This window comes from Thamnophis sirtalis, unplaced genomic scaffold (genome assembly GCF_051295495.1).
Source record: "Thamnophis sirtalis isolate CommonGarterSnake01/CBP01778 unplaced genomic scaffold, rThaSir2_p1.2 scaffold_4, whole genome shotgun sequence".
In the NCBI taxonomy this organism is placed as follows: domain Eukaryota; kingdom Metazoa; phylum Chordata; class Lepidosauria; order Squamata; family Natricidae; genus Thamnophis; species Thamnophis sirtalis.
In genome coordinates this window covers 107,866,263-107,893,161 of record NW_028261384.1, presented here as the reverse complement: position 1 = coordinate 107,893,161, position 26,899 = coordinate 107,866,263, and the positions used below count along the sequence as shown (strand labels likewise).

The 26,899-nt window shown below is 38.7% G+C and overlaps 3 protein-coding genes across 3 annotated transcripts; 2 read left to right on the top strand and 1 right to left on the bottom strand.

Moving 5' to 3' along the window:
* The first annotated feature begins 633 nt into the window (after positions 1 to 633).
* Positions 634 to 4,125, top strand: LOC148046057 (olfactory receptor 2AP1-like). Its single transcript, XM_087714466.1, has 2 exons — positions 634 to 1,558; positions 4,061 to 4,125. Exons 1-2 carry the CDS (start codon positions 643 to 645, stop codon positions 4,123 to 4,125), a joined length of 981 nt encoding a protein of 326 aa, XP_087570592.1. The 5' UTR covers positions 634 to 642.
* A 4,583-nt stretch (positions 4,126 to 8,708) lies between these two features.
* LOC106539569 (olfactory receptor 10A7-like) lies at positions 8,709 to 9,647 on the top strand. Its single transcript, XM_087714465.1, has one exon. The coding sequence runs from the start codon at positions 8,712 to 8,714 to the stop codon at positions 9,645 to 9,647; it is 936 nt and encodes a 311-aa protein (XP_087570591.1). The 5' UTR covers positions 8,709 to 8,711.
* Positions 9,648 to 23,126: 13,479 nt separating this feature from the next.
* On the bottom strand, positions 23,127 to 25,373 carry LOC148046056 (uncharacterized). Its single transcript, XM_087714464.1, has 4 exons — positions 25,234 to 25,373; positions 24,955 to 25,095; positions 24,551 to 24,688; positions 23,127 to 23,340 (listed from the first exon to the last, which is right to left on the bottom strand). The coding sequence occupies exons 1-4, from the start codon at positions 25,371 to 25,373 to the stop codon at positions 23,127 to 23,129; spliced, it is 633 nt and encodes a 210-aa protein (XP_087570590.1).
* Between the last annotated feature and the right edge of the window lie 1,526 nt (positions 25,374 to 26,899).

Genomic DNA, 26,899 nt, shown 5'->3' with positions numbered 1-26,899 from the left:
CTAGAATTATAGCATTAATTTTCCATGACATTTCTTTTAAAAAAATCAGCATCACTGCCTGGATTTCTTCTTTCAAATATTAATCCTAAGAATTTCACATTAGCAACCTGTTCTTTTGTCTAAGAAGATACAAGACATGGTAGAGTTATTATTTTTAAGGGGTAAGCACATTTTAGTTCTCTCCATTCACCCGCACACAAAGAAACCTAAAATTTAATGTTAGTTTTGAAAATTGCCTAGTCTTGAAACTTGTATCCCAGACAATGAGAACACTGGTAGCAGTTAAGTGGTATGACATGATCTCTGATAAGGACATAAGTAGCTAGGTAGTTAATTTAAGTTTTCACTAAATTCTCTGCACTTTCAAAAGCTGTTGGAATAACTTTCACCTTGAGGTTCATTTACTCTAGCTTTTTTTTTTTTTTACCATGGCCAGAGTCAAATGTCAGTGTTGTTCTGTCTTCTGCTAACAGAACAATATTCTTCTTCATGGATCTTGCCAACACTTGAGGGAGATCACCTCTGAATCAGCATTTGCCTTAATCATCAGAGAGAAGAAAAGAAATGGAGAAAAATGGCTACTAACGATAGCTTCTTCAGATAGCTTTTCTGAATCACCTTGATGATATTTCATAAGAAAGAATGGAAATAAATTGGTCAAATGTTACAACATTCATTCTTTTGGGATTCAATCTTCCCCAAATGGGAATACTCCTCTTTACACTATTTTTCCTTATATACAGTTTATCTATTGTGGGAAACCTACTTATTGTTCTACTTGTTGTAGCTGACCAACATCTTCATACCCCCATGTACTTCTTCCTTGTGAATTTGTCTTGTTTGGAGGTTTGTTACATTTCAACTATTTTGCCCAGAATGCTGGCTAGTTTTGTAACTGGGGATAAATCTATATCTGTCAATGGATGTATGACACAATACTACTTCTTTGGTTTTTTAGCATCCACTGAATGTTATCTCCTGGCAATGATGTCTTATGATCGATATTTAGCAATCTGCAAACCTCTGCATTATGGATCTGTCATGAACAGTAAACTCTGCTTCCAGTTAGCCCTCATATCTTGGATGAGTGGTTTGTTGACCAACACTATTATAATAGGTTTTCTTCTACAGTTAACATTTTGTGGTCCCAGTGAAATTGATCATTTCTTTTGTGATGTGTCTCCAATAGAAAATCTTTCCTGTAGCAGTACGCACTTAGTGAAGCTTGTTACATTTATTACAGGATCCATGGGTATAGGGACACCATTTCTCCTAACAATGACCTCCTACATCTGTATACTTTATACTGTGTTGCAAATGAAATCTAAAACAGCACAACAAAAAGCCTTCTCTACCTGTTCTTCTCATCTCACTGTAGTTTCATTTTTCTTCCTTTCACTATTGCTTGTCTATGTTGTCCCTGAAACAGAAAAACTGAAAGAGCTACATAAGATATTTTCTCTGTTCTACACTGTCATGCCTCCAATGCTCAATCCCATCATCTACAGTTTGAGAAACAGAGAAGTGAAAGAAGCCTTCTTTAAAACTATTAGAAAATATAGCAGTAGTTTTTATAGTATTATACTTTTTTAATTAAAGTAGAATTAAAGATGGGGTGTATTAACAGCTTTGGTGCTACAGAGACTAAAATGGCCAAAGTATCCTCATTTCATGTATGTATTCTTTACCTTAATTTACCTTAGATATTATTTTATTATTTAAAATAAAGTTCAGCTTCTGGCATCACTTTGTTTCAAAACCGTTCCTGGCCCTTCATAATCCTAATATAAATGCAATGATTAGTTTCAAAAACCTACATTTTACCCATCCCTACAAAAGTGCCTTTATATGGTTCATTATGGGAGGGTTAAAAGTATTTGGCCACATATTATTGCAGTAATTGTTTATATTATTATTATTACTACTATTGTAATATTATTTATTATTTTCTGTATTATTTTCTATTGTATGTTCCTTTTATAATGTTTAAATTTGGCTTTTGATGGATATGACACAAAACACTTGTAAATAAAGAAAGAAAGTAATAGGAAACATTTTAATGTCTGGTAAATTGGTTGACTTTATCTGATCCTTGCCACCCAGGCAGCCATTTTATGAACTGCCATATTCTCCCATTGCAATAATTTCATGAGGCACTTAAAATATTCTCAGAGAATTACTAATATGCTTGCTAGTTCACGTCTCTGTATATTTCTACTGTTCTATTTTCACATCTAAAAAAGCATGCAGTGTTTTGGATAAAGAAGTCCATTTAGAGCCGAGGTGGCGCAGTGGTTAGAGTGCAGTACTGCAGCCACTTCAGCTGATTGTTAGCTGCAGTTCGGCGGTTCAAATCTCACCAGCTCAGGGTTGACTCAGCCTTCCATCCTTCCAAGGTGGGTAAAATGAGGACCCAGACTGTGGGGGCGATATGCTAATTCTGTAAACCGCTTAGAGAGGGCTGAAAGCCCTATGAAGCAGTATATAAGTCTAACTGCTATTGCTATTGCTATTTTAAATGTAACTTTATTGAGTAATGAATTTGAGATGTTAACCGATGTGAATTTAATGAATAAATAATTATAATTTTAGCTTTATATATTCATTAATTTACAGTCCACACTAAATCACTAAATCACAAAATTACACACGTGTGTGTGTAAATTAACGAGTCACCAGGTATACCAAATAGTTTCTTTAAGTTAAGCCTATAGATTTTTTAAAATGCAATTGCGGTTTACAGAGTCAGCATATTGCCCCAACAATCTGGGTCCTCATTTTACCCACCTCGGAAGGATGGAAGGCTGAGTCAACCTTGAGCCGGTGAGATTTGAACCACTGAACTGCAGCTAACAGTCAGCTGAAGTAGCTGCAGTACTGCACTCTAACCACTGCGCCATCTCGGCTCTAGTACACACACATACACAGACACACACACACACACACACAAACACACACACACATATTTTGGGGAAAAAAACCTTATACAATTAATGTCATTGGATTGAGATTGAGATTTATATGCCGCCCTTCTTCCAAGGACTCAGGGCGGCGTACAACAATTAAAAGAAACACATAATATAAAAGTTAAAAAAAATTAAATGGAATATCCCAAACCCAATTAAAATTGACAATACATTTTTTTTAAAAAAAAAATTCAAATTAAAATTAACAATGATCAATACTTTATTTTGTTTTGTTCAGGGCAGTCTGGCTTGCTGGAAAAGCCAACTTTTTAGGGCGCATCAGAAGGACCGAAGGTCAGGGTTTATACAAAGCTCTGGGGGCAGCTCATTCCAGAGGGAAGGTGCTCCCACAGAGAAGGCTCTCCCCCTGGGGGTCACTAGCTGACACTGTCTGGCCGACGGCATTCTGAGGAGGCCAACTCTGTGGGATCGCACTGGACGATGGGAGGCTACCAGTGGCAGTAGGTTGTCTCACAGGTACCCTGGGCCTAAGCCATGGAGCGCTTTAAAGGTCATAATTAGTACCTTGAATCACACCCAAAAGACAACTGACAACCAGTGCAGGCCACCTAAAAGGGGTGTAACATGGGAGCACCTAGGTGCCCCCATGATAACCCGCACAGATGCATTCTGGACCAGTTGAAGCTTCCTGGTGCTCTTAAAGGGCAGCCCATGTAAAGAGTGCTACAGTAGTCCAGGTGAGAAAGGACGAGGGCATGCATGACTGTGCACAGAGCATCCCGATCCAGGAAGGGGTGTAACTGATGTACCAGGCAAACCTGGTAAAAGGCCCCCTGGTCACAGCCTTCAGGTGTTCTTCTAAACTAAGCTGCATATCCAGGCGGATGCCCAGATTGCGAGCCCTTTCTGAGGGGGCTAAAATTTCTCCCCCTATCATCAAAGATGGAACAAAATGCAGAAATCGGGATGACGGAAACCACAGCCACTCTGTCTTGGAGAGATTGAGCTTGAGCCTGTTCCTCCCCATCCAGATCCGCACAGCCTCCAGGCATCGGGACATCACGTTGAGGGCATCGTTTGGGTGGTCTGGGGTAGAGATGAAAAGTTGGGTATCATCAGCATATTGATGATACTGTACCCCAAAACCACAGATGATCTCACCCAGTGGTTTCATATATATGTTGAACAGGAGGGGTGAGAGAACCAACCCCTGGGGTACCCCACAAGTGACGCGCCTCTGGGTCGTTCCTTGCCCTCCAGTCAATACAAACTGTGACTGATCTGACAGGTAGGAGGAGAACCACCGTAAAATGGTGCCCCCCACTCCAACCCCCCCCCCGAGTCATTGCAATAGGATACCAAGGCTTTTTAAGGAGGGGCCTCACAACTGCCTCCTTCAAGGCGGTGGGAAAGAAACCCTCTCTCAATGAAGCATTGGTAATCGCCTGGAGCCAGCCTCGTGTCACCTCCCAGGCAGCGGTGACTAACCAAGAGGGACACGGGTCCAGCACACAAGTGGCAGCACTGAGTCTCCTATAATCCTGTCCATGCTCTCAGGGGTCACAGGATCAAACTCATCCCAGATAGTCTCCACAAGATTCATCCCCGTCGACTCGCCTGAATCTACCCAGTTAGAGTCTAAGCCTGTCTGGATCTGAGGGATTCTATCCTGGAGATACTGAACAAATTCTTCAGCCCCGTGACCCGTCAAAACCGCGCTCGACTAAGCCACGCCCGATTAAACCACGTCGCTGACATCATCAACAGGGTGACAACAGCCAGTGCGGAGAAAGAAGGGCGCTTTAAATAGCGCTTTGAAAGCAAGCCGATTCAACTTAAGGTAAAGGTTAGGTTTAGGGTTAGGTTTAGGGTTAGGTTAAGGGTTAGGGTTAGGTTTAGGGCTAGGTTAAGGTTAGGTTTAGGGTTAGGTTAAGGGTTAGGATTAGGGTTAGGGTTAGGTTAAGGGTTAGGTTTAGGGTTAGGTTTAGGATTAGGTTTAGTGGGGTTAGGTTTAGGTTTAGGGGTTAATTTTAGGTTTAGCGTTTACAGCGTGCTTCTGTCTCCGCGCTGTTGTTGCCCTGTTGATGACGTCAGCTACGCAGTTTCGTCAAGCACGGTTTAGTCAAACACGGTTTTGTGGTGGAACCCTTCAGCCCTACCCTGCAAGGGGTATTTCCCAGCTCCTTGGTTAAGTAAGAAGCAGGTCACCCTAAACAGGGTGGCTGGGCAGTTATCTGGGGACACAATAAGAGTGGAAAAATGTTGCCATTTTGCCGCTTTTATTGCCACTAAGTAGGATTTAATATGAATTCTTACTAGTGTTCGATCAGATTTGGACCGGCTGGCCCTCCAACCACTCTCTATGCGTCTTTTCTGGCGTTTCATCTCCCGGAGCTCCTCAGTAAACCAGGATTGATTGACACCAGGTCAGAGGCCGCAAAGGCACAACATGATCCAAAGCCCCAGTGACCGCCCTATCCCAGGCTTCCACTAGGGCTTCGGTCGAGTTGTGAGCAAGGGATTCAGGAAAAGTCCCAAGCTCCATCAGGAACCTTTCAGGGTCCATCAGGCACCTGGGGCGGAACCATCTAGTCAGTTCCATCTCCCTGCGGTGAGGGGTAGCAGTATGGAAGTCAAGCCTGATGAGGAAATGATCCAACCATGACATGGTATTCTAAAAATCTTAGCATTTATTGAAAGCATTATTGAAAGCATTTATGGAATACATTTAAGCAGTTTCTTCTACAATATGACTAACCTTGGAGGAAAAGAATAAATTCAACTCTTCAACCCCACTGAAAGATCCAGAAGTATTTTCAAACATGCCAAACAACCTCCTGTGGGAATTTTCCCAACTAAATGCCTCAATTTACTCTACATAAATGGAGTCTGTCAGACCCATGAGGCAGTGCATTAGCTCTGATTGCCATGAGAGTACAATACATTCTTTAGAATGATGTATGAAATGGATTCAACTTTATGTCGAGCAAATGCATACTTGATCTTCATATGGGAGTTTGGAATATCGATAAACTGTCACCTTTGACAGAAATACATTATAAGAGGGAGAAGACTTTTCACTGTAGGGCATATAGAATTTTATAATTGAAGAGTATCCAAGGGGAGAGAGAAATTCATCTGTAAGGGAGATCAGAAAGTTTGGTTGTGCCTACCTAAATGTCTAAATTTCATATATTTTGCTTACATTTTACCAAGACCTTCTTTTCTACAACCGAAGCAAATAGGGTTTCTGCTGACACTCACCACTGTCTTTGATTTTGATGTACCAGTTTATTCAGAATAGACTGATTTATATTTATCATATGGTGTGAGATTTACCAGTGATATTCCCCCAGCAATTTACCTAGAATCTTGCCTAGACATGGAATGCTGGATAGCTTTCATCTGATGATGGCATGTTAGAAGTTTCAAATATTTCCTTGAGAAAGTTTTCATCAATCTGCTTTATTGCTAGTATTCATTTTTGAAAAAAAAAAACAAGCTGAAATCATTATTAATGATATCTTTTGTTAAAAGTCCAACAACTGATAATCTGCAGTCATAATATAATCTCAAATGTTTCAGCTTTTCTGCTTTCTTCCTATCCATCCCCATTTCTCTCCTAGTAATTATTTTCCTTGTTACCAAAAAAAGGAAAGCAAACACAGATGAAATAGATTCAAACAATTTTGAATATATAAGGGTAAAGACATCATATATATTTTGGAGTACATATAACCTTGCAGGTTGTTTCTTGCTAAGGGACTGCATGATAAAAGAAGACTCCTCAATACTTTTACAGCATGGGGAAGATTGAGAAAAGAAACAGGTATTCCATGAACAAAAATTAAAGCTGTCTTGCTTAGGACAATTGTTGTTTTTGAGGTAAGTATTTATGCATATATCATCAGATTTTCATTTTATGTTTGGTATACAAAAAGGAATTTTGTATATTTATTTTGATGAATTTTTATTTCATCAAAATTGTTGTTACTATTAAATTAGTATATTATGGGGTAACTAGTTACTGATAAATGAGATAGATATTACATAAATCTGTTGGATTCTTTTTGGATGAATCATAGCGCTGAAAGTGAGAGAATCAATTTTACTGAAAATCATTTGCAAATTTTAGGAAGAAGGTTTTGGAAAAAATTTCAAATCTCTATAACACTGGAACAAGAATTTGGTTGAAAATACTTTAGAAATAGGTGTTCAAATGAAAATAACACTGTTTATCCATATTCTTGGTGAGTTTTTTTTTAAAAAAACCAAAATATTGCAGTTGTATGAGATATAAGAAATAGTCCAAAGATCAGTAACGCCAGAGAGTCATTTTAAAATGAATTAAGATTTAAATTACCAAAATACCCTTTTTCATAAAATACATACTCATGGAATCAAAAAGATAGTTTAGATAATAATTTTATGTAATTTATATTATATGAGTATTAAATATCATATCTAAATCAAATATTCATTTGCAAAACAGAAAGCATTTATTATGTGTGTGTTACTAGTCAGAGGTCCATTGCTTTCCACTCAGACATATAATTTCATTGTTTGTCCTAATAGTTGTTAAGAAATGTCTGCTTTTTCAATTGTGAAGTAAGTATTGGGAAATATTACAAATGATTTATTGTGATTCAAACAACCATATTATTTTCATCCCATTCCATGAAAACATTCCATATGCTTTATCTCTAAAATTATATCTTAGAGATTTGCAATTAGCATTTCCTGAAAGCAGAGATATAGGTACAATTCAAATATAATCCTTATTCATGCCTGACTGCATCTCGGTATTATTCTGCTTGACTCATATCCTCTCTAATATTTCAAACAACAAGAAATCCCACTATAATTGCATTCATTTTGCTAATACATGGAACTTATATTAAACTTTGTATTAAAAAAGCAATGTTATTTTTAAATACAATTTTATTTTTAGATGTGCCCAAGTATAGTTTGAAAGTATGATAGAGTAGATAAGGGATGTGGTGGGTCAGTGACTAAAATGTTGAACTTATAGATCAGAAAGGTTGGCAGTTTGGCAGTTTGAATCCCTTGTGCTGTGTAACGGAGTACGCTTCCATTACTTGTCCCAGCTTCTGCCAACCTAGAAGTTTAAAAGGATGTAAAAATGCATAGAAAAATAGGGACCACCTTTGATGGGAAGGTAACAGTGTTCCATGTGCCTTTGGCATTTAGTCATGCAGGCCACATGACCATGAAGACATCTTTGGACAGCACTGGCTCTTCAGCTTTGAAATGGAGATGAGCACTACTCCCTAGAGTTGGGAACAACTAGTACATACATATGTGCAAAGGGAACCTTTATCTTTAGATAGAGTAGATACAACTACCCCAAATATGTGTACATTTCTGGATTTGAATTTTCTGAGGCTACATCTGACATTTAAAAAATGGTAGCTCCAAAGCTTTATTGCTGCTCATTTTGCCATGAATGTTGAATTCCACTAAAATTTATACTTTCCCACAGATGTACATTCCAAGAAAGCACTGAATATTATTGGATGATTGTTCGTTACCCTCAACATCACAAAATTAATATATAACATTTTCTATTTTGGTATGGTTAGTATGTTAAGAAATGCAACATTTTTTGTTGTCTAGGTATGTGAACCAGCAATTCTGTCAATGTATGTCAACTTTGCTTTAATCATCAAAGAGAGAGAGAAAGAGAGAGAGAAAGGGAAATGAAATTATTAAAGTTCTTCAGATGACTTTTCAGAATCACCTTATAGACATTGATTAGAAAAAATGGAAATAAATCAGTCAAATGTTACAACATTCATTCTATTGGGATTCAATCTTCCCCAAATGGGAATACCCCTCTTTACACTGTTTTTCATTATATACAGTTTGGCTGTTGTGGGAAACCTACTTATTGTTCTACTTGTTGTAGTTGACCAACATCTTCATACCCCCATGTATTTCTTCCTTGTGAATTTGTCTTGTTTAGAGACATGTTACATTTCAACCATCTTGCCCAGAATGCTGGCTAGTTTTGTAACTGGGGATAAATCTATATCTGTCAATGGCTGTATGACACAATACTACTTCTTTGGTTTTTTAGCATCCACTGAATGTTATCTTCTGGCAATGATGTCTTATGATCGATATTTAGCAATCTGCAAACCTCTGCATTATGGATCTGTCATGAACGGTAAACTCTGTTTCCAGTTAGCCCTCATATCTTGGATGAGTGGTTTGTTGACCAATACTATTGTAACTGCTTTTCTTGTAGGGTTAACTTTTTGTGGACCTAGTGAAATTGACCATTTCTTTTGTGATGTGTATCCAGTGGCAAATCTTTCCTGTAGCAATACACACTTAGTAAAGCTTGCTACATTTGTTACAGGATCCATGGGTATAGGAACTACATTTCTCCTAACAATGACCTCCTACATCTATATACTCTATACTGTGTTGCAAATGAAATCTAAAACAGCACAACAGAAGACCTTCTCTACCTGTTCTTCTCATCTCATGGTAGTTTCATTTTTCTTTGTTTCACTATTCCTTGTTTATGCTGTACCTGAAACAGAAAGACTGAAGGAGCTACACAAAATATTTTCTCTGTTTTACACTGTCCTGACTCCAATACTCAATCCCATCATCTACAGTTTGAGAAACAGAGAAGTGAAGGAAGCCCTCTTTAAAACTGTTAGAAAATACAACATAAGAGATTTATAGTATAACATCTCAATAATCATTGGTAAACTATATTGAAGATGGGATTTTCTAGCAGTTTTGTTGCTATAAAGAATTAATCTGCCTAAGAGATCCTCATTTAATGTATATCTCACCCTTTATCTTATTGTATTTTAAAATTTATTTTAGTATTTAAATAATAGTTTAGGTGCTGGCATCCACTTAATTTCAAAACAGTGTCTGGCCCTACCATACCAAGTTCATAACTAGTTTGTTCATTCCAGTACATCTTCATAAAATGTCTTATTAAGTTGCAATTAGGGAGGAAAAAAAATCATATGGGCACTTTTATTAGTGCTAGCATATTATTACACTTTATATTACTATGATTATTATTGTGATAGATTCATTAATGCATTATTTTATATTGTATACCATATTTGTATGTATTTTGATTTTTTTTTATGGAAAAGACATAAAACACTTGAAAATAAATAAAGAAAATGGCAGAGAACATTTTGGTTTTTGGTAAGTTTCTTAGTTGTACCTGATCCTGACCACTCTAGCAGGAAGTGGTGTTTTGGGTCAAGAAACCCATTTTAACTATAATGTAATAATTATCACAACATAAACCCTTTTAAGGAAATTGGCTAAGAAAAAGTGACCAGCCCAAGATCACCAACTGACTTTCATAGGTAAAGCAGGAACAGAACTCATGGTCTTCCACTTTTTTGCCTCAGATATAGTTGTATATCTAAAAGAATTTGGCTCTGTCTACTTAAAATTCCAAATGCCATACTTTGCTAAGTTGTAAGATTTTTTTCTAAGCTGAGTAGGACTGATATTGACAGTCCACACTGTTTCTGATTCTGATATACTCATTTTTTCTGAGGAGTATATCATGTGGATGATGAACGAATGGATGGAATGTGCAATTAAATTAACCAATGAAGTTTCCCAAATAATTTGTTTTGCCCAGAATATTAACTGACATAATCTTCTCCAGGTCTCAAATGAGATGAAGCATAGTTATAAGCTGGTGATTCCATGGCAGAGATCTTAAGAAACTTTCAAAGTGTAGTCAGTGGTGGGATTCAAATAATTTAACAACCAGATCACCAGGGTCAGGTTACCTGTTGTGAGAGGCATGGGCCATTTCTATTCTCCAACTCTGCCACATATGTGGGATGGGCCTCCCATGATGGCCAAGGTGGCTAGCTGCAGTTCGGCGGTTCAAATCTCACCGGCTCAAGGTTAACTCAGCCTTCCATCCTTCCGAGGTGGGTAAAATGAGGACCCAGACTGTGGGGGCAATATGCTGACTCTGTAAACAGCTTAGAGAGGGCTGAAAGCCCTATGAAGCGATAGTCTAACTGCTATTGCTATTCTGACCCTGGGTGAACCAGTTATTAAATTACCCACATATTCACCATCAAAGTGGATCCTGGGCACTGTGTTGTGCTACAATGGAGAAATGAGAAGTGGAGCAGTCAGCATGAGGGAAGGAAGAGGGAAAGTGGCCTCCACCTTCCCTCATGCTGGCTGCTCCATTTCCCAATTCTCCATTGCAGTGCAGCACCCAGGATCCACTTTGATAGCCGGGGGTGGTGGTGTAATTTAACAACTGGTTCGCTTGAACTGGTGCGAATCAGTTGAATCACACCACTTCTAAAGTATGCCTTGAAATAATTTATGGAAAAACAAAAGTTTTGGTCTTTTCCAAAAGACACCCTGATAATCTCTAAAGCAGACAGCTAATGACAGAGCAGGTGAAATTATTTAAATTGATAGTTATTGGCTTTTAATCTTCTACACGCTGAGGTAATCAAATAGTGTTAGCTTTGAAAGCTCAAAAAGTATCTAGCAAATTAATAAATTAGCTAGTGGGTGAAGAAACAACTTTGTCTCTGTAGCAATTAAATTATTCCAGACCAAAGCCCTTTGCATGATGCTGCAGGTATATCACATGTGCACTTCTTAATCATAAATAAATACAAATAAAATTCTTAAAATTAATAGCATATGTTCCTAACTTGATTTATGTAGTTTTTGCACTTATAAAATTACAAAATGGCCAAGAGGAATACATGAATGTCCTGTCTTTCATTGGGCATTCCACTTTCCAGTGGCCTGCAACTTCCTTGGTTTCCCAAAATTTAGTTAGATTTTGTATATAATACCACAATATAAGAGAGCTCTGTAATCTTATTCTCCTAATTTGTCCTTAAAGAAGAATCTAACCATTATGTCCCTATGATGGTAATCCCTATCTGAATAAATCAGAAGCTCAAAATGATATCTTAATCAAAATATGATAATACCAGTAATCAGGGACATGCAGTCACTAGAGGCAAGGGAGGCGTGGCCTCACCAGTCATGAGGAAAAGAAAAAGAATTTTAAAGATTTTTTTAAAAATAATTAAAAAATAATTAAAGTAGTTGCTGCCAGATTCACAGTGACTTGGAACAGTGCTTTGTGTTAGGAGGAGGCCAGAGAACTAGAGGCCTCCTGTGCATAAGCAATTTTTTGCCTTTTAAGAGATAACCAAGGGTTAACAAGCAAAAAATTCCTTATGCAAATGAGGCATGTATTCTCTCGCCTCCTGTAAAGGGCATTTTTAGAGGCTTTTTAGAGTTCTCTGGGAGCAACTAGCTCAGTCTGACAGAGCTCTGGCCTTTCATGAGGGGAGGGCAGGGCAGGGCAGGGAGAAGCAGAGTTGAAATCCTCTCTGAAAGATCTGGAAAAGGTCTGTGTGTGGGGAGGGGGGAGGAATTCAAAAAGTTTGATTGCATACAAAACCACGTTGCCTTTTCAAACACACACACACACATACACACAGCTGGATAAAATATATAAGCCCAGCTTCACTGATTACAAGTTTGAAAAGGCAACATGATTCACCTGCAATCAAAGGCTCTGATTGGAAGGCAGAAGGGGAATGGGGGGGGGGTATGGCAGAGGAGCTGCTTTCAAGCCTTTGGAAAATATATCCAATCCAACTTCTGTGTTTGTGTTTGTTTGAGAGTGAGTGAGTGAGAGAGGGATCCAAGTTCTCTGTGTGCATGTGTCTGTTTGAGAGAGGGGGGAGTGAGGGAGAGAGGGAGGAAGGGGGGGAGGGAGAAGAAAAAGAATGGGAAAACTTATTTTGCAAGGGGGAAAAATGCTGTCGCTTTAAATCGGAATTGAGCATGCCTGGCTGTGGAATTCTGGGAGTTGAAGTCCACAAGTCTAAAACGATTGCTGCCTCACCAGCCATAAAGCTCACTGCATGTCACTGCATCACCACCATTAGTATGAGGGTTTGATCCCTATTCATATACAGTATAGCTAGTTCTTGACTTATAACCATTTGTTTAATGACCATTCAAAGTTACAACAGCACAGGGAAAAGTGATTTATAATCAATACACTGACAACCTTGCATGATTCCCATGGTCGTGTGATCAAAATTTGGGTGCTTGGCAATAGGCATGTATTTTTAGTGGTTGGAGTTCGCCAGGTCATATGATCTCCATTTGCAACTTATTCTTCCAGCTTCTAACAAGCAAAGTCAATGGGGGAAGCAATATTCACTTGTTAACAACATTGTTATCAATTACGAACCATGGCAAAAAAAAATCATAAAATTGGGTTTGAATCACCTAACAACTGCCTTTCTGAACAGTAGAAATTCTAGTCTGAATTATGGTAATAAATTGAGGGCTACTTGTAATTTGCCATGTCAGGGTTGCGGGTATAATTTTCTCCTTGCTTAGGATATTCTTTTCTGTTTGGTTGTTTGGTATTAATCCTTGTTTATAAGGGTGTAGACTACTGGAGAGGATTCATTCTAGTCTTTTTGTTTCCTTCTTAGCCTATTTTACGGTCTCTTTTAGCAGTCAAAATCATCACAATCAGTGTTTCATGACACAGACTTAATGTTTTATTTAGCTGTGGATAGGTGCTAGGGGTGAACCTCACATGGCTCACAAGAACTGGGCATCTTTGAATATGAAGGGGGACAAGGGGTGCCCTCATGCCACCAATATAAGGATATCATAGTTCTAATAGCAAAGGTGAATGGCAAACCTTTACCCTAAATTCCCAGTGGTTCCTCATATATGTGGTGGTCCCATCTGCTTCTTGGCTGAGAGTCCTACCCAGAAATGGTTTTAGTGGTTTTGAATTTGATGGGGGATCTGAATTCAGCCTATTTCAGAAATTCAAAATCAATTAATCAGTGGAACGCCTTGTCTCCAGAAGTCATGGCTGCACCATCACTGGTGGTTTTTAAGAAGAGCTTGGACAGCCAGTTATGGTGTCAGGTCTTCTTCTTGAGCAGGGTGGGTTGGAGTAGAAGTCATCCAATGTCTCTTCCAGCTCTATTGTTCTGTTAATCACAGAAAACTTTATTGGATGCCTTAGGATATTTACAACATAAAAAACAAGGCATGTTTTGCAGAGAAAGCTTTTGAATGGAATTGGTCTTTTTTATTTAAAGTTCTGGAAATTATGCACTTTGACAACAATTTTATTCAAGGAATTAAGTCAATATGTACATCTCAGAAGGTTCAAATTATGATCAATGGTGATCTAACTAAACCATGTTATATCCAGAAGGGGGCAAGATTAGGTTGTGCTTTGTCCCTTTGGCTGTTTTATTTTGGCTCCTGAAGCATTGACCAGTCATGGCCCATGAAAGGAGAGAGGAGAACATATGGAAAGTTCCATTCGGTTAGTTGCCTAACAACAGAGTAAAGAATCAGACAGTGGCAGTTTGCTGCAACAACATTCTGAGGAGTGATGGCCTACAGAACAGACTTGGCTCCCTCTCTGCTCTTAGCAGGAAAGGAGGGTTAGCTCAAATGTGATCCCTGTGTATTAATTTCACATTTGAACCTTCGATCCTTGGACTGGCTGACAACCCTGACTCTGCTCTTAAGCTTTGGACTGACTGTTGTATGCTCATCTTTGGAAAACATGCTTTGTAGAATGAAATTCACCCCGAACATCCAGTTTCAGGAAGGATTGGTAGAAATTCTGAAAGAGTTAGCAGAAACCGAGGATCCGTCCCAATTCAACAATTCAGCTGGGCTTGCAGGTACTTATAACAGCAAAATGTCAGTCTGAAGTCACAAACCTGTTGTCATGGAGATACGTTCTGGCAAACCAAGCCCAAACATCATGTCCTCCTTTTTCAAAAGACCTAGAGGTTTCAATGTCATGGCAGATACAGTAGAACCTCTGGTCATGAACACTTCTGATCATGATCAAATCGGGTTCTGACCAAGAAATTCACAAAAGTTTTGAATCTGGTCACGAACACATACTTGGGTGGTGATCAACTATGCCCACTGCCAATTTCCTCTTCCAGGCCATTTTTTTGTAAGCACCGAGCAACAATGTCCTCATGTGGCCGTTGCATTAATTTTGCTTTAATTTTGGTTAGGTTTGGGTCATGACCTAATCAGGTTGCAACCAAAATTATGGAACGAATTATGGTCATGACCAGAGGTTCTTCTATACCATACACACCCTCCAATCCCCTCTAGTGCACAAATCAACCAATGGCTGTCCACTATGATGTGATACTGGAGCTTGGGCTGGAACACCATTGAAACATTATTTTATTATTTATTTTAACTGCAGCTAATCTTCCTGTAAGTGAAAGTTGCAGTTTTTTCCAATTTTCCAAATCTTTTTTTATTCATTGCATAGTCTTATTATAGTTGTCTTCTTTGATTGTTGGACATTTTCCTGTTAACCAAATTCCTAAATATTTCACTTTTTTTTTTTTTTTTTTTTTTTGCTATCTGCATGCCCATTATTTCTTCCGATTCTCTTCCTTGTTTTTTTAGTAAGATTTTTTGGGTATGATCTTTGTTTTGCTCTTGCTGATTTTAAGTCCTGCCACTTTGCCGAATTCCTCTATATTTTCCTATTAATTTGGACCCCATTTCTAATGGTTCTTCAAAAATGAATACTAAATCATCTGCAACGCCTGGACTTTATATTCTTCTTTTTCAATTTTTAATCCTTTTATTTCTTGTCCCTGTTTAATTTCCGTTAGTTGCCCTTCTAACGTTAAAATAAATAATAAGGGTGATAGGGGGCATCCTTGTCTTAAGCCTTTCAAAATATTATATTTCTCTGTAACATCTGCATTATTAGTACTTTTGCCATTTGAATTGAATATATTGATTCTACCATCTTCATAAATTTCCTTCCAAATTGCCTGTTTTTTAATTGTGTAGTAATGAATTGCCAATTCAAGTTGTCAAAGGTCATTTGGACATCCAAAAAAATCAGTGCAACTTGTTTCCTGGGCTCTGCTTCATAATATTCTAGTGTGTTTATAATTATTCTCATTATTTTTCAATTGTCGTTTCGGTAGAAATCCATTTTGATCTGCGTGAATAGTTTCATTTAGTATTTTTAAAAAATCATTCCACAATTACAGATGTAAACATTTTTTAGTCTGTATTCAATAATGAAATGGGTCTGTAATTTTTTTTATTTCTTGATGGTCCGAATCTTCTTTGGGTATAAGTGCTATGTATGCTTCCGTCCATGTTTTTGGTAATTTAGTCTCTGTAAGTGCTTCATTATACAAATCCAGGATTACTGTTTCTATTAGTTCCTGTAAGTTCTTATAGAATTCAACAGGTATTCCATCTGGGCTCGGTGTCTTGTTATTTTTTTGGGATCTTCACTGCCTGTGATAATTCCATCATTGTAATTTTTCCATTTAACATTTCTCTTTTGGTCTCCCCAATTTTTTAAAAAAATTCATGTTATTTAAGTATTGTTCAATGTTATTTTGTGGGTATGTTTTCATGGTTGTATAATATTAAAAGAAATTTTGTATTATATTTCTTTTTCTTCCCTCCAGTGTTGTATGTTCCCCTTTTCATCTTGTAATTAATGCATTATTCTCTTCTCTTTTTCTTTTTTTAGTTTGTGGGCTAACCACACTTGTTTGCGTTGTAAAAAAAAATTTAGCTATTTAAATTTTCTGAACCATTTCTTCTTCAAAACTTCAAATTAAGTTTATGTTTTCTCTAATCTCTCTTTCCCTTTATGATGGTTTTTTATAGATCTTTTTGCAGATCCGCTTCCAATTTTTAAAGTTCTTCCTCTAATAGTTCTTGTTTTTCTTTCTTTTTTTTTCCTTGCCAAATATGCTATTGTCAGTCCTCGAACATATTCCATTGGCTTGAGATTTCTTGATAGGCTATCATTGAGGACTCTTTAACTTTGATGGTTATCTTCCTGAATCATCCAGCTCTCACTGGCATAATTCCTAGTTCCCAAGGATCTCTTTAATTCAGTGAGCTGCTCTCTAGGTTAGGTGTATGTCATATACAATCTTGGTCATCCCTTTTTGTCTTTGGTCTACCATTGTCACTTAAGAACCATGACAAAAAAAAGTCATAAAATTGGGTTTGAATCACCTAACAACTGCCTTCCTTAACAGTAGAAATTCTAGTCTGAATTATGGCCATAAATTGAGGACTACTTGTAATTTGCCATGTCAGTATTGGAGGTATGATTTTCTCCTTGGTTAGGATATTCTTTTTGGTTTGGTTCTTTGGTGTTAATCCCTGCTTAAAAGGGTATAGACTACTGGAGAGGATTCATTCTAGTCTTTTTGTTTCCTTCTTAGCCTTTTTATTGTCTCTTTTGAATGATGTGTAAATGTGATTTATCTCTATGTGTCCATTGCTGGATGGCTCAATGTCTAGTGAAGAGAAGGACCAGGGGAGACATGATAGCAATGTTCCAATATTTGAGGGGCTGCCCCAGAGACAAGGGGGTCAAGCTGTTTTCCAAAGCACCTGAAGGCCAGATGACAAATAATGGATGGAAACTGAACAAGGAGAGATTCAACCTGGAAATAAGGAGACATTTTCTGACAGTGAGAGCAATCAACCAATGGAATAGCTTGCCTTAAGATGTTGTGGAAGCTTCATCACTGGAAGCTTTCAAGAAGGGACTCAACTGTCATCTGAGTAGAGTCTCCTGCTTGTGTGTGTGGGGGGGGGAGGAGTTGAACTAGAGGACCTACAAAGTCCCTTCCCACTGTGTTAATCTCTCTTTTTGGATTTGGCTTGGTCTAGGATGGTCAGTTTCCCAATTGAAACTATAGTTGAGTCTGTGTATGTGTTATAAGATTAAGGGGTTTTTGTGTGTATGTGTCTTTTGACTGCCAGTTGGTGTTTATGGATGCAGTCTGTCTCTCTATCCTACATAGCAGCCCTTATTCCACATGTTGTAGATGGCCTCTGGTTTAGTCTTCTTAAGCTACTTAGTTGATTTGTGTTTTATGGTGATGCACCGTAATCAACCTCAAGGAGCAACTGGAACAAACCCAAAAATGTTGACACTATCATGACTCCATCTCTAAGCCGAAAAAAGGAAAACAAACTTCCAAATCAAACTACTCAAGCTAAACTCCACAAACAAAGGCAAATGAGCCCAAATGAACAGCCAACACATCCAGCTGACCATTCTCTACTGGGAAGCACAATATGCCAGAAAGGCCTCAACTCTAACATACACAATGCTAATCGGTCAGAGTTTTTTGCTGTTTTAGAATCAGTCTTTAAAACCACAGAAATTCTTCCCCTGCAGATCCAAGCAAACAAACCCAGGGAACCATACCAGAGACCAAAAGAACTCAGAATCTGAACTCATTCACTTTAAGAGATTGATGTGGACACAGATCTTATATACAATATGCCTGATGGGTCAGTGCATAACAATAAAATATAAAAACCAACAAAACGATAGTAACTACAAACTGTACACCGTATGGTACCTGCAAAACCATTTCCCACCCTCTACCACCACACCTTCTGGACTGTAGTCTCAACCTACCCCATGTCTGGGGAAAGAACCAGCTGTTTGCGGTCTCCTTACTACCCAGTAAGGGGATGGAGATAGGTTGCTGGATCTCATAATCCTCTTTCACAGGGCAGGGCAGCTATGGGAAAGATGCGCTAACTAGGTTTCACTGGGTGACAACATCTAAGCGAGGGGGCCAAGAGGGACCCACCCTATCTGACATGGTCAGATGGGCATGTACCCTCAGAGAGAGGCACATATCCCGGATCTCTGTATTTGTGCCTTGAAAAGTGATGTCCAGGACTTTGTATTGTGCCTAAGAAAAAACCAGAAAGTTTCCACAACATGACTAGCTGTACAGCCCGTTGCATGACTCCAACTGTGAAAGGACCAATTTGTGACAGACTGTGTCCAAGAATGGCTGCAGGAGATAGCTCTGTGCAAAGGCAGTTACCAGCCGCTCCTGGAACAATAGTTGTGAGTCCAGAGAAAACCCAAACTGCCTAGCGGCTGTCTCTTGAGGAGCGCGTATCCCACTGAGAGCCAGGATTGAGGTGGGTGGACCCCGTTCCTCCCTATGGTGAAATTCAAAGCCTCCAAGTACTGGGCAAGCATATCAATAGCATGGTCTGAGTATCTAGAGTTTGTTGCTGCTCCTTTTTAATCCCAACAGTAGATGAAACCATTAGGTGAGATCATTTGGCAGGAGTGGGTGTAGTACAGTATTATGTGGCCCTTTGTGAGCTCTTTTCTTTCAGCTTAACCTAGAATGAAAGGAACTGAAGGCTTTCTTTCCTGGGGCTCAAATACTAGCTGTCTTTTCTGTGGAATTAGCAAGCCAGCCCAGAACTCTGGTTTCTAGAAAAATGTCTTGGGAGGAAGGCTGCTCCTGGCATGGAGACGATGCACTCCGTTTCACATGGGGAGAGCAGAGCTTGGGTTCTTCCTTCACAGACCAAGTGGCAAGGGGCTTGTGCTCCTCTCCAGCATCTTTCCTCAGACAGGGAGGTCACTGGGCAGAAAAACAGGCAAAGCTTCCTATCCTTGGCATATGCCATAGTGTGAGTTGATGGTTTGGTAGTGCTGCAGCCTGCTTTGGGATGCCCACGCAAGGTCAGACACATTCTGGTGGTCCACCCCAGATACCTTATGGATCCAGTTGATTTCTGGTGAGAGACTGTTTTACCAGAGATCCTCTTTTGATTGTAAATTTACTTTGTTATTGAAAGAAAATACATTTCATATGATAAATCAGATGTGTTTATGTGTCTGTCTCTCTGTGTGTTTTTCGCCAAGTATCAGGCAACAGCCCAGGGGCTGAAAAAATGGTTCCTTGAGTATCCAAACACAATGAACACACCAGTTAATGAGGAGATTTCAGGCTTTATTAAGTACCTGCAGAAGGCAAATTAAATAGAAGAACCAATCAAGTCTTAGAAGATGTTTCCCTCTTCATTCAAGAAGCTTCTTCAGCTCTGATTGGGTGGTGGGAAGGAGAGGATTGATATTCCTTGCAGACAGCTGGTCATTTGCATTCTTTTAGAGAGTTGTTGAGACCACTTGGATGTTTGCCTGATCCTCAGGATCACCTGAGTAGTGCAAATGGCTGTGCAGCGTTTTGGGAACTGCTGAAAGGATTCCCATAGTCTGCAATTTTTCTGGAAATCCATTCATGCTGCCACACTTTCAGGTCCAATGATCTCCCTCCAGCTGCTGGGAACCCCATAAGTTACTCCCCTATAGTAATGATGATACTCAAAGGCCCTGAGTGTATAGCCCAGACTGTGGACGAGACCATGGTCTGTAACTGTCTGATGGGCATGGAAGTCTCGAGAGGTTTCCTGATAATGCACCTCTTCCCTTCCCCATAAGATGAATTGTTATGCCGGCAATGCTGCAATCAAGAGACCTCCTGATTTTGGTTGATTCCTTTTCACTTCCAAAGCTTTGTTTCTCTGTGCTCTACCATTGTCTATCCATTCTTGGCATTTTGGCATAAATTGTGCTTGTTCTTTGGCCCTTATTTCCTTTCCTTCCTCCATATCAATCTCTCCTTATTTCCTTTTCCTTTTTCCCTCCTCTCTCTTTCTTTTATCCTCCCACCCAACTTAAGGCAGCATCTAGATAATCACAACTGTTGATGACAAAGGTTTGTTAATTATGAAGCTCATGTGGTAATACCATAGTCCATTAAGAAAACAGTATGTCACTCAGTCCAAAAAAGCCCATTAAGTTCTTAAAAACCAAAACAATAAATACTTGCTGAGAGGTTTCCAGTTTGTTCATTTTGTCAACTTGATCCCAGATCTCATGCTACTGCTTCTCATATTGCACAATTTCTTCAGGGCATTTTCTCACCAAGATGAAATGGATGGGGAGTTTCAGGCCCTCCCCCATGGAAGTCATTTAAGGCTTTCTCAAGCTACTCATTCACCTTTTGCTTGGATTCTTCAGGGCATTTTCTCTGGATTCCTAGAGCCATTCTTCCATAATTGTCTTTGGCTTCTTCTGGGGATTCTTGACTGAGTTTTTGCAGAGATGATTGTTGCTATACTTGCATATCTGTTTTGGTTGCAGTAGAACCAGGCTGTCTGGAACTTGCTAAAGATGTTTGAAGCCATCCATCCTTCAGTTTCTTTCAGAGCAAGCAAGTTCTACCCAAATCACTCTCTCCTTCGTCTTCCCCATTCTTGTTTTTTGATTCCTTAGATTATTTGAGATCCTGGATGCCCTTAATAGATGCTTCAAGCCATTCCTGAGGACCTAGATGGGATGCTTCACGGTCCTTCCTCTTTGAAGCTGTTTACAGATATTTCAAGCCATTTTTGGCATCTTGTTTGTATGTTTCGGGACTTTTTCCAAGTTTTTCAAGGATTCCTGAAACCATTTTTCAAGAAGTGGTATAGGTTCTTCAGAAAATGCCGAGCTTTCTAAGGATCCTTGAAGCCATTGAAATATATTTTCCAGGGTTTCTTCAGAACATTGCTTCATGATGTTCTCTATTGATTTTTCAAACCATCTCTTCCTTAGGCTTTCTGAAGACTCTGACTGGATTTTTGTCACCAAAAAACAAGTAGATAAAAAAGGGGAAACAAAAAGACAGCCTTCCAGAAATTGTTTTCCTTTCACTTTCTTTCTCTTCTTATCACTCTTGACTTTTCTTTTCTTTTTTTCATATCAACTCATTTTTTTTCAAGGTTCTTTCCAACCATATAATAATATAGTATCTTCTTTGGCCAGTAGATGGTGTCTCAACTGTAATTTTCGGTGCCAAGATGAGGGAGAGCTCTAAAAGCTGATTATCAATGTTCAACAAAAAGAAAAAAAACATTCTTTTTACAATTTCTTCCAACAATCAAACAATATTGCAGGCAAATCAAAGTCACTTTTAAAAGCAACAAAATTCCAGTTCAGTCTTTCTATATTGTAAAACTTCATATTCTTCCTTTAAAATGTGATTTCTCTTTTGGATCTATAATTTTTCTTAGTGTATTAACTTGCCACTTTCTGCACTTTGGAGCCTTTTAAAACTTTTTTTATTTAGGTGGGTCTCTAATAAAGAAATTGAAAATCATCTCACCCAGTTCCAATCCTCTCTTCACACACCACTTCAGCTCCAGCTTGATTCCAGTCATAATGGCTGTCTCTCTTCACTGGTCGGGAGGGCTCCTGGGATCAAGTAGGAGAGCTGCCTATCTCCCGGAATCAAGTAATCCCTCGCTTCTTTGCCACCTCTCCAGGGTGACCCTAAAGACCTCCTATCAGAGTAGAATCAGCTGGGATATGTGGAACACCCAAATGAAAGTCCACTATAATAAAAATTGTTGATGACAAGGGTTCATTGGTTATGAAGCTCACGTTGGAATACAGTAGTCCATTAGTAAAACAGTATATCACTCACTCCAAAAAAGCCCAAGAAGTTCTGCAAAACCAAAAGAATAAATACTTGCTGATACATTTCCAGTTTGTTCATTTAGTCATCTTGATCGCAGTAACATTAGTAGCAGCAGAAATTAGAGACAAGTATATACCAAGATGGAATGGATGGGGAGTTTCAGGCCCTCCCTCATGGAAGTCATTTAAGGCTATCTCAAGCTAATCATTCACCTACTGCTTGGATTCTTCAGGACATTTTCTCTGGATTCCTAGAGCAATTCCTCCAGATTGTTTTTAGCTTCTTCTGGGGATTCTTGATTGAGTTTTTGCAGAGATGTTTATAGCTATGCTTGCATATGTGTTTTGGATGTAGTAGAACCAGGCTGTCTGGAACTTGCTAAAGGTGTTTGAAGCCATCCATCCATACTTCAGTTTCTTTCCGAGCAAGCAAGTTCTACCCAAATCACTCTCTCCTTCGTCTTTCCCCTGCTTGTTTTTGATTTCTTAGATTATTTGAGATCCTGGATGCCCTTAATAGATGCTTCAAGCCATTCCTGAGGACCACATGGGATGCTTCACGGTCCTTCCTCTTTGAAGCTGTTTACAGATACTTCAAGCTATTTTTGGCATCTTGTTTGTATGTTGCAGGACCTTTTCCAAGTTTTTCAGGGATTGCTGAAGCCATTTTTCAAGAAGTGGTATAGGTTCTTCAGAAAATGCAAAGCTTTCTAAGGATCCTTGAAGCCATTGAAATATATTTTCCATGGTTCCTTCAGAACATTGCTTCTTGAGGTTCTCTATTGATTTTTCAAACCTTCTCATCTGGACTTCTGTAGATCCTGAATGCTTTTAATAGAGGCTTCAAGGCATTCCTGAGTATCTAGGAGTGGTGTTTTAGGTCCTTCTTCCACAAGATTCTTTATAGCTATTTCAAGCCATTTGTTGGCATCTTGTTTAGATACTTCAGGACCTTCCTCTTCCAGGTTTTTCAAGGATTGTGGAAGACATTTTTCAGGAACTGGTCTAGGTTCTCTAGAAAGGGACAGGCTATCTAAGGATCCTCAAAGTCATTTTAACATATTCTTCAGATCCTTCAGGACATTACCTCTTCAGGTTTTCTATTGATTCTTCAAGCCATCCCTTTTTTTTTCTGGCTTTCACGAGACTCTGACTTGAACTTTTGTAGGATATCTCCTTGTCCGTTTAGGGGGTTTCTCCTATCCGTGGGGGGATTTGCCTTATCACCCCAGCAACTACAGAGTATCCCCTTTAATCTGTTGACTCCTTCAGGATCAACAGTGCTCAAAAAAGAGCCCAAACAAAGGAGTTAGAGTTAGAAGTTAGGAGAGCTTCCTTCCCTCCACTCTAAGCACGGTGACATCACCAGAGGAAGTCCCCTTCTTCAGGTTTTCTATTGATTCAGCAAGCCATCCCTTTTTTTCCGGCTTCCACGAGACTCTGACTTGAACTTTTGTAGATGCTGAATGCCTATAATAGATGCTTTTAGCCATCCCTCCACATCTAACTTGCACGTTTCTGGCCCTTCTTCCTGGAGATGATTTATTGATGCTTCTAGCCAATCATTCACATCCTCCCTGGCTGCTTTAGCACATTCCTCCGGGAGGTTGGTGGCAGATGCTTTAAGCCATTCTGGCAGGGTGTGTTTTGACCATTCAGAGGAATCCTCTTTTAGGAGTTTGAGAGATTTCTGCAGCCACCTCAGAATATTTGACCTGGGTTCCTTAGATTTTTTTAATTTTGTCTATCGAAGCTTTAAGCCATTTGGGGTTCAATTGATATTCCGCCAACTGAGGCTTCATTTTCTCTTGAGCTTCTGTCTTGTCTTCCATCTGGTCTCTGTCTGTCAATAAGGTGCAGTGGCCTATCCTCAGTAGTTCCTCTCTGAAAAAAAATCAGAATGTTAGCTATGAATCTGGTCAACAACAAAGTATTCTTAGTTAAAATAACGGGAACTGCTTTGATGTTAGGAAACTCTCACTCTGAAAGTATATAAATATTGTTGGGCACCGGGGGATGGAGATTGAAAAGTCTCTTCTATATGTATCTTCCCATTCCATGAGACTAACTCCTAGATTTGTATATGTAAAAGAATAAGAGACATAGTTTGTTAATTTCTTTCTAAAGTAAGGAGAATGTCAGGTTTTTCCAAGCTTTCTAAGATAAGGAGACCCTAATATGAAATTCTGGAAGAAGTATTTTGTGGTGGCTAAAAATTTCTCACCTGCACAGTATTTCTTCATATGCTCTGAAGATCTCCTCTTTCTCATCGGTAAGTTCAATATTTTTGAACGTCAGAATCTCTGTTTTGTTTCGGAGCTCTTCACTTTCTACGGTCAGTTTTGACATCACTGCTATCTTTCTGTAAATTATGAGGACCAGATAGATATTAGCCCTCTTAATTTGTTACTTGAATTACTAATTATTATTGCATTCCATTATAACTATTGCTTTTCTCTTACTCAGTTATACATACATACATACATACATACATACATACATACATACATACATACATACATACATGAATGGAATATTTCTTTTATCCAGTATATATGGCCTAAGGGATCTAATAAATAAATCTGAATTTGAAAGAAAAAGTCAAATCGCTATCTAAATATTTCTCACCTATAAAGTTCTTCCTTGAGATCATTATTCTCATGTAGGAGCTCTGCTTTCTCTGCAGCTTCTTTCTGAGCCTTGCAGCGGAGTCTCTCGTTCTCTTGCCTCAGTTTCTCCAGCTGCCCAAGTTCTTCTGAACTAATTTTTCTGTAAAATATCAAGAGCAAAGTGTAATTAGCTCCCTTAGGTTTTTTTATTTGAATTATAAAACTTGTTTAAAATTAAAACTAATTGAAATAGCTGAGAAAGGAAGAGAAAGTCAGGGTGGCTATCTAAATTTTTAACCTGCTCATCTTTTCTTTATACTCTTTATACTCTTCATAGAGCTCCTCTTTTTCTTTGTCCAGTTGGTGGTTTTCCTTTATAAGCTTCTGAATTTGGACTTTGAGCTCCTCTTTTTCTGCCAGAAGTTTTGAGATTTCCATTGTCTTTCTGCAAATTATGAAGACCAGAGAGAAATTAGGCCCTTGGAGTTTTTTTTTTGTACTTGAATTATAAACCTTTTGATACAATTACAACACATTCCACCCTTTTTCCCCCAAGCTTTACTAGAATATAATTTTCCATCACTTGTTTCATAAAATGGCCAGTCCCATTGCCAATGGACAAATGATGAATGTTGTATTGAAAGTGTGAACTGAATAGGCTTATAAAAAGATGTGATGAACTATGCAAAGACTTACATATAACTCTGGTCCCTTGTTCTCTTCAGATCTCCTTCCAGTTTTTCTGTTTTTGTCTGAACAATCTAGAGAAGTAAAAATGCATCACAAGTCAGGAATATATTTCCATATCAGCCCACTCACTACCCCCTACCCCCACCCCATCACCCCCATTGGGCTTCTTCACCTCTTCTTATGACATGAATTGTCTCTCGGTACTGGACTCTCAACAGATTCCTCACATGCTAGGCTGCTTACCTGATGGGAACGCATCTTTAAACTGATGTTCTGGTCCATGTGCTTTTCTGGACTCCGGGAAACCTGGCAGTTCTGTGAAGAATGAAAAACAAAATGAATTTTAAGCGCTTGCTTGATAATTTCCTTCATTTCATGGTCATGAGAAGAATTACATGAATTTGTTTTCGATAAATTGTCTCATGTCAGTGTAAAGAAGATATTCGTTGAAATATCCTCTTTAGGAAAAAAACGTCTGGGGTGTAGACAAGCATATTTGTGCATATTAAAATCATGCATGTCAAGATGAGCACAAATGTGCAACTCCCAATTTATTGCTGTAGATGTTCAATACAGGCAATAAAGGTTATTCACACTGGGATAGAAAAAGAACAATTTAGTGTTAGTTCATTTCTTTAGGAAACGCAAAACACGGTGGTTCAAACAAAATCTGAATCATCTACATTTTATTTCACTGCCATTGGTGTTGTATGTGGCCAAAGAAACTAGCTAATGTAGCAAAGAAGGAGCCAACCAAGAATGAGCATGAACTCTGACAATTGCCATTCTTGAATAGAAGTTTCAAATAAAGTAGTTTGTATTGAATAGATGTGTGTGCGTATGGATTTCATCCATATAGTAGAAATATAAAGCGAACACATATACTCTATAAAATATGCTGCACATGCATTATTCACAATTACCAATTAAGAGCCGAGGTGGCGCAGTGGGTAGAGTGCAGTACTGCTAGTTCAGCAGTACTGCAGTTCAGCGGTTCAAATCTCACCGGCTCAGGGTTGACTCAGCCTTCCATCCTTCTGAGGTGGGTAAAATGAGGACCCAGATTGTGGGGGCAATATGCTGACTCTCTGTAAACTGCTTAGAGAGGCCTGAAAGGCCTATGAAGCGGTATATAAGTCTAACTGCTATTTGTTTTTATTTTTCTCATAAATATATTCTAAGGTGAGATACAAGGATACATTATATACCTCAGCACGTCTCCGTTCTTCGGTGGTAGATGACAGAAGAGGAAGTCTCGATCGTTCCTCCTGCAA

Coding starts and splice junctions, on each gene's coding strand:
- LOC106539569 (XM_087714465.1), top strand. CDS start 8,712: ATGGAAATAAATCAGTCAAATGTTACAACATTCATTCTATTGGGATTC.
- LOC148046056 (XM_087714464.1), bottom strand. CDS start 25,373: ATGGAAATCTCAAAACTTCTGGCAGAAAAAGAGGAGCTCAAAGTCCAA. Junction 25,096..25,233: donor TATAAAGAAAAGATGAGCAG/GTTAAAAATTTA, acceptor GATATTTTACAG/AAAAATTAGTTCAGAAGAAC. Junction 24,689..24,954: donor CTCAAGGAAGAACTTTATAG/GTGAGAAATATT, acceptor CATAATTTACAG/AAAGATAGCAGTGATGTCAA.
- LOC148046057 (XM_087714466.1), top strand. CDS start 643: ATGGAAATAAATTGGTCAAATGTTACAACATTCATTCTTTTGGGATTC. Junction 1,559..4,060: donor CTTTAAAACTATTAGAAAAT/ATAGCAGTAGTT, acceptor TATTGATGATAC/TGTACCCCAAAACCACAGAT.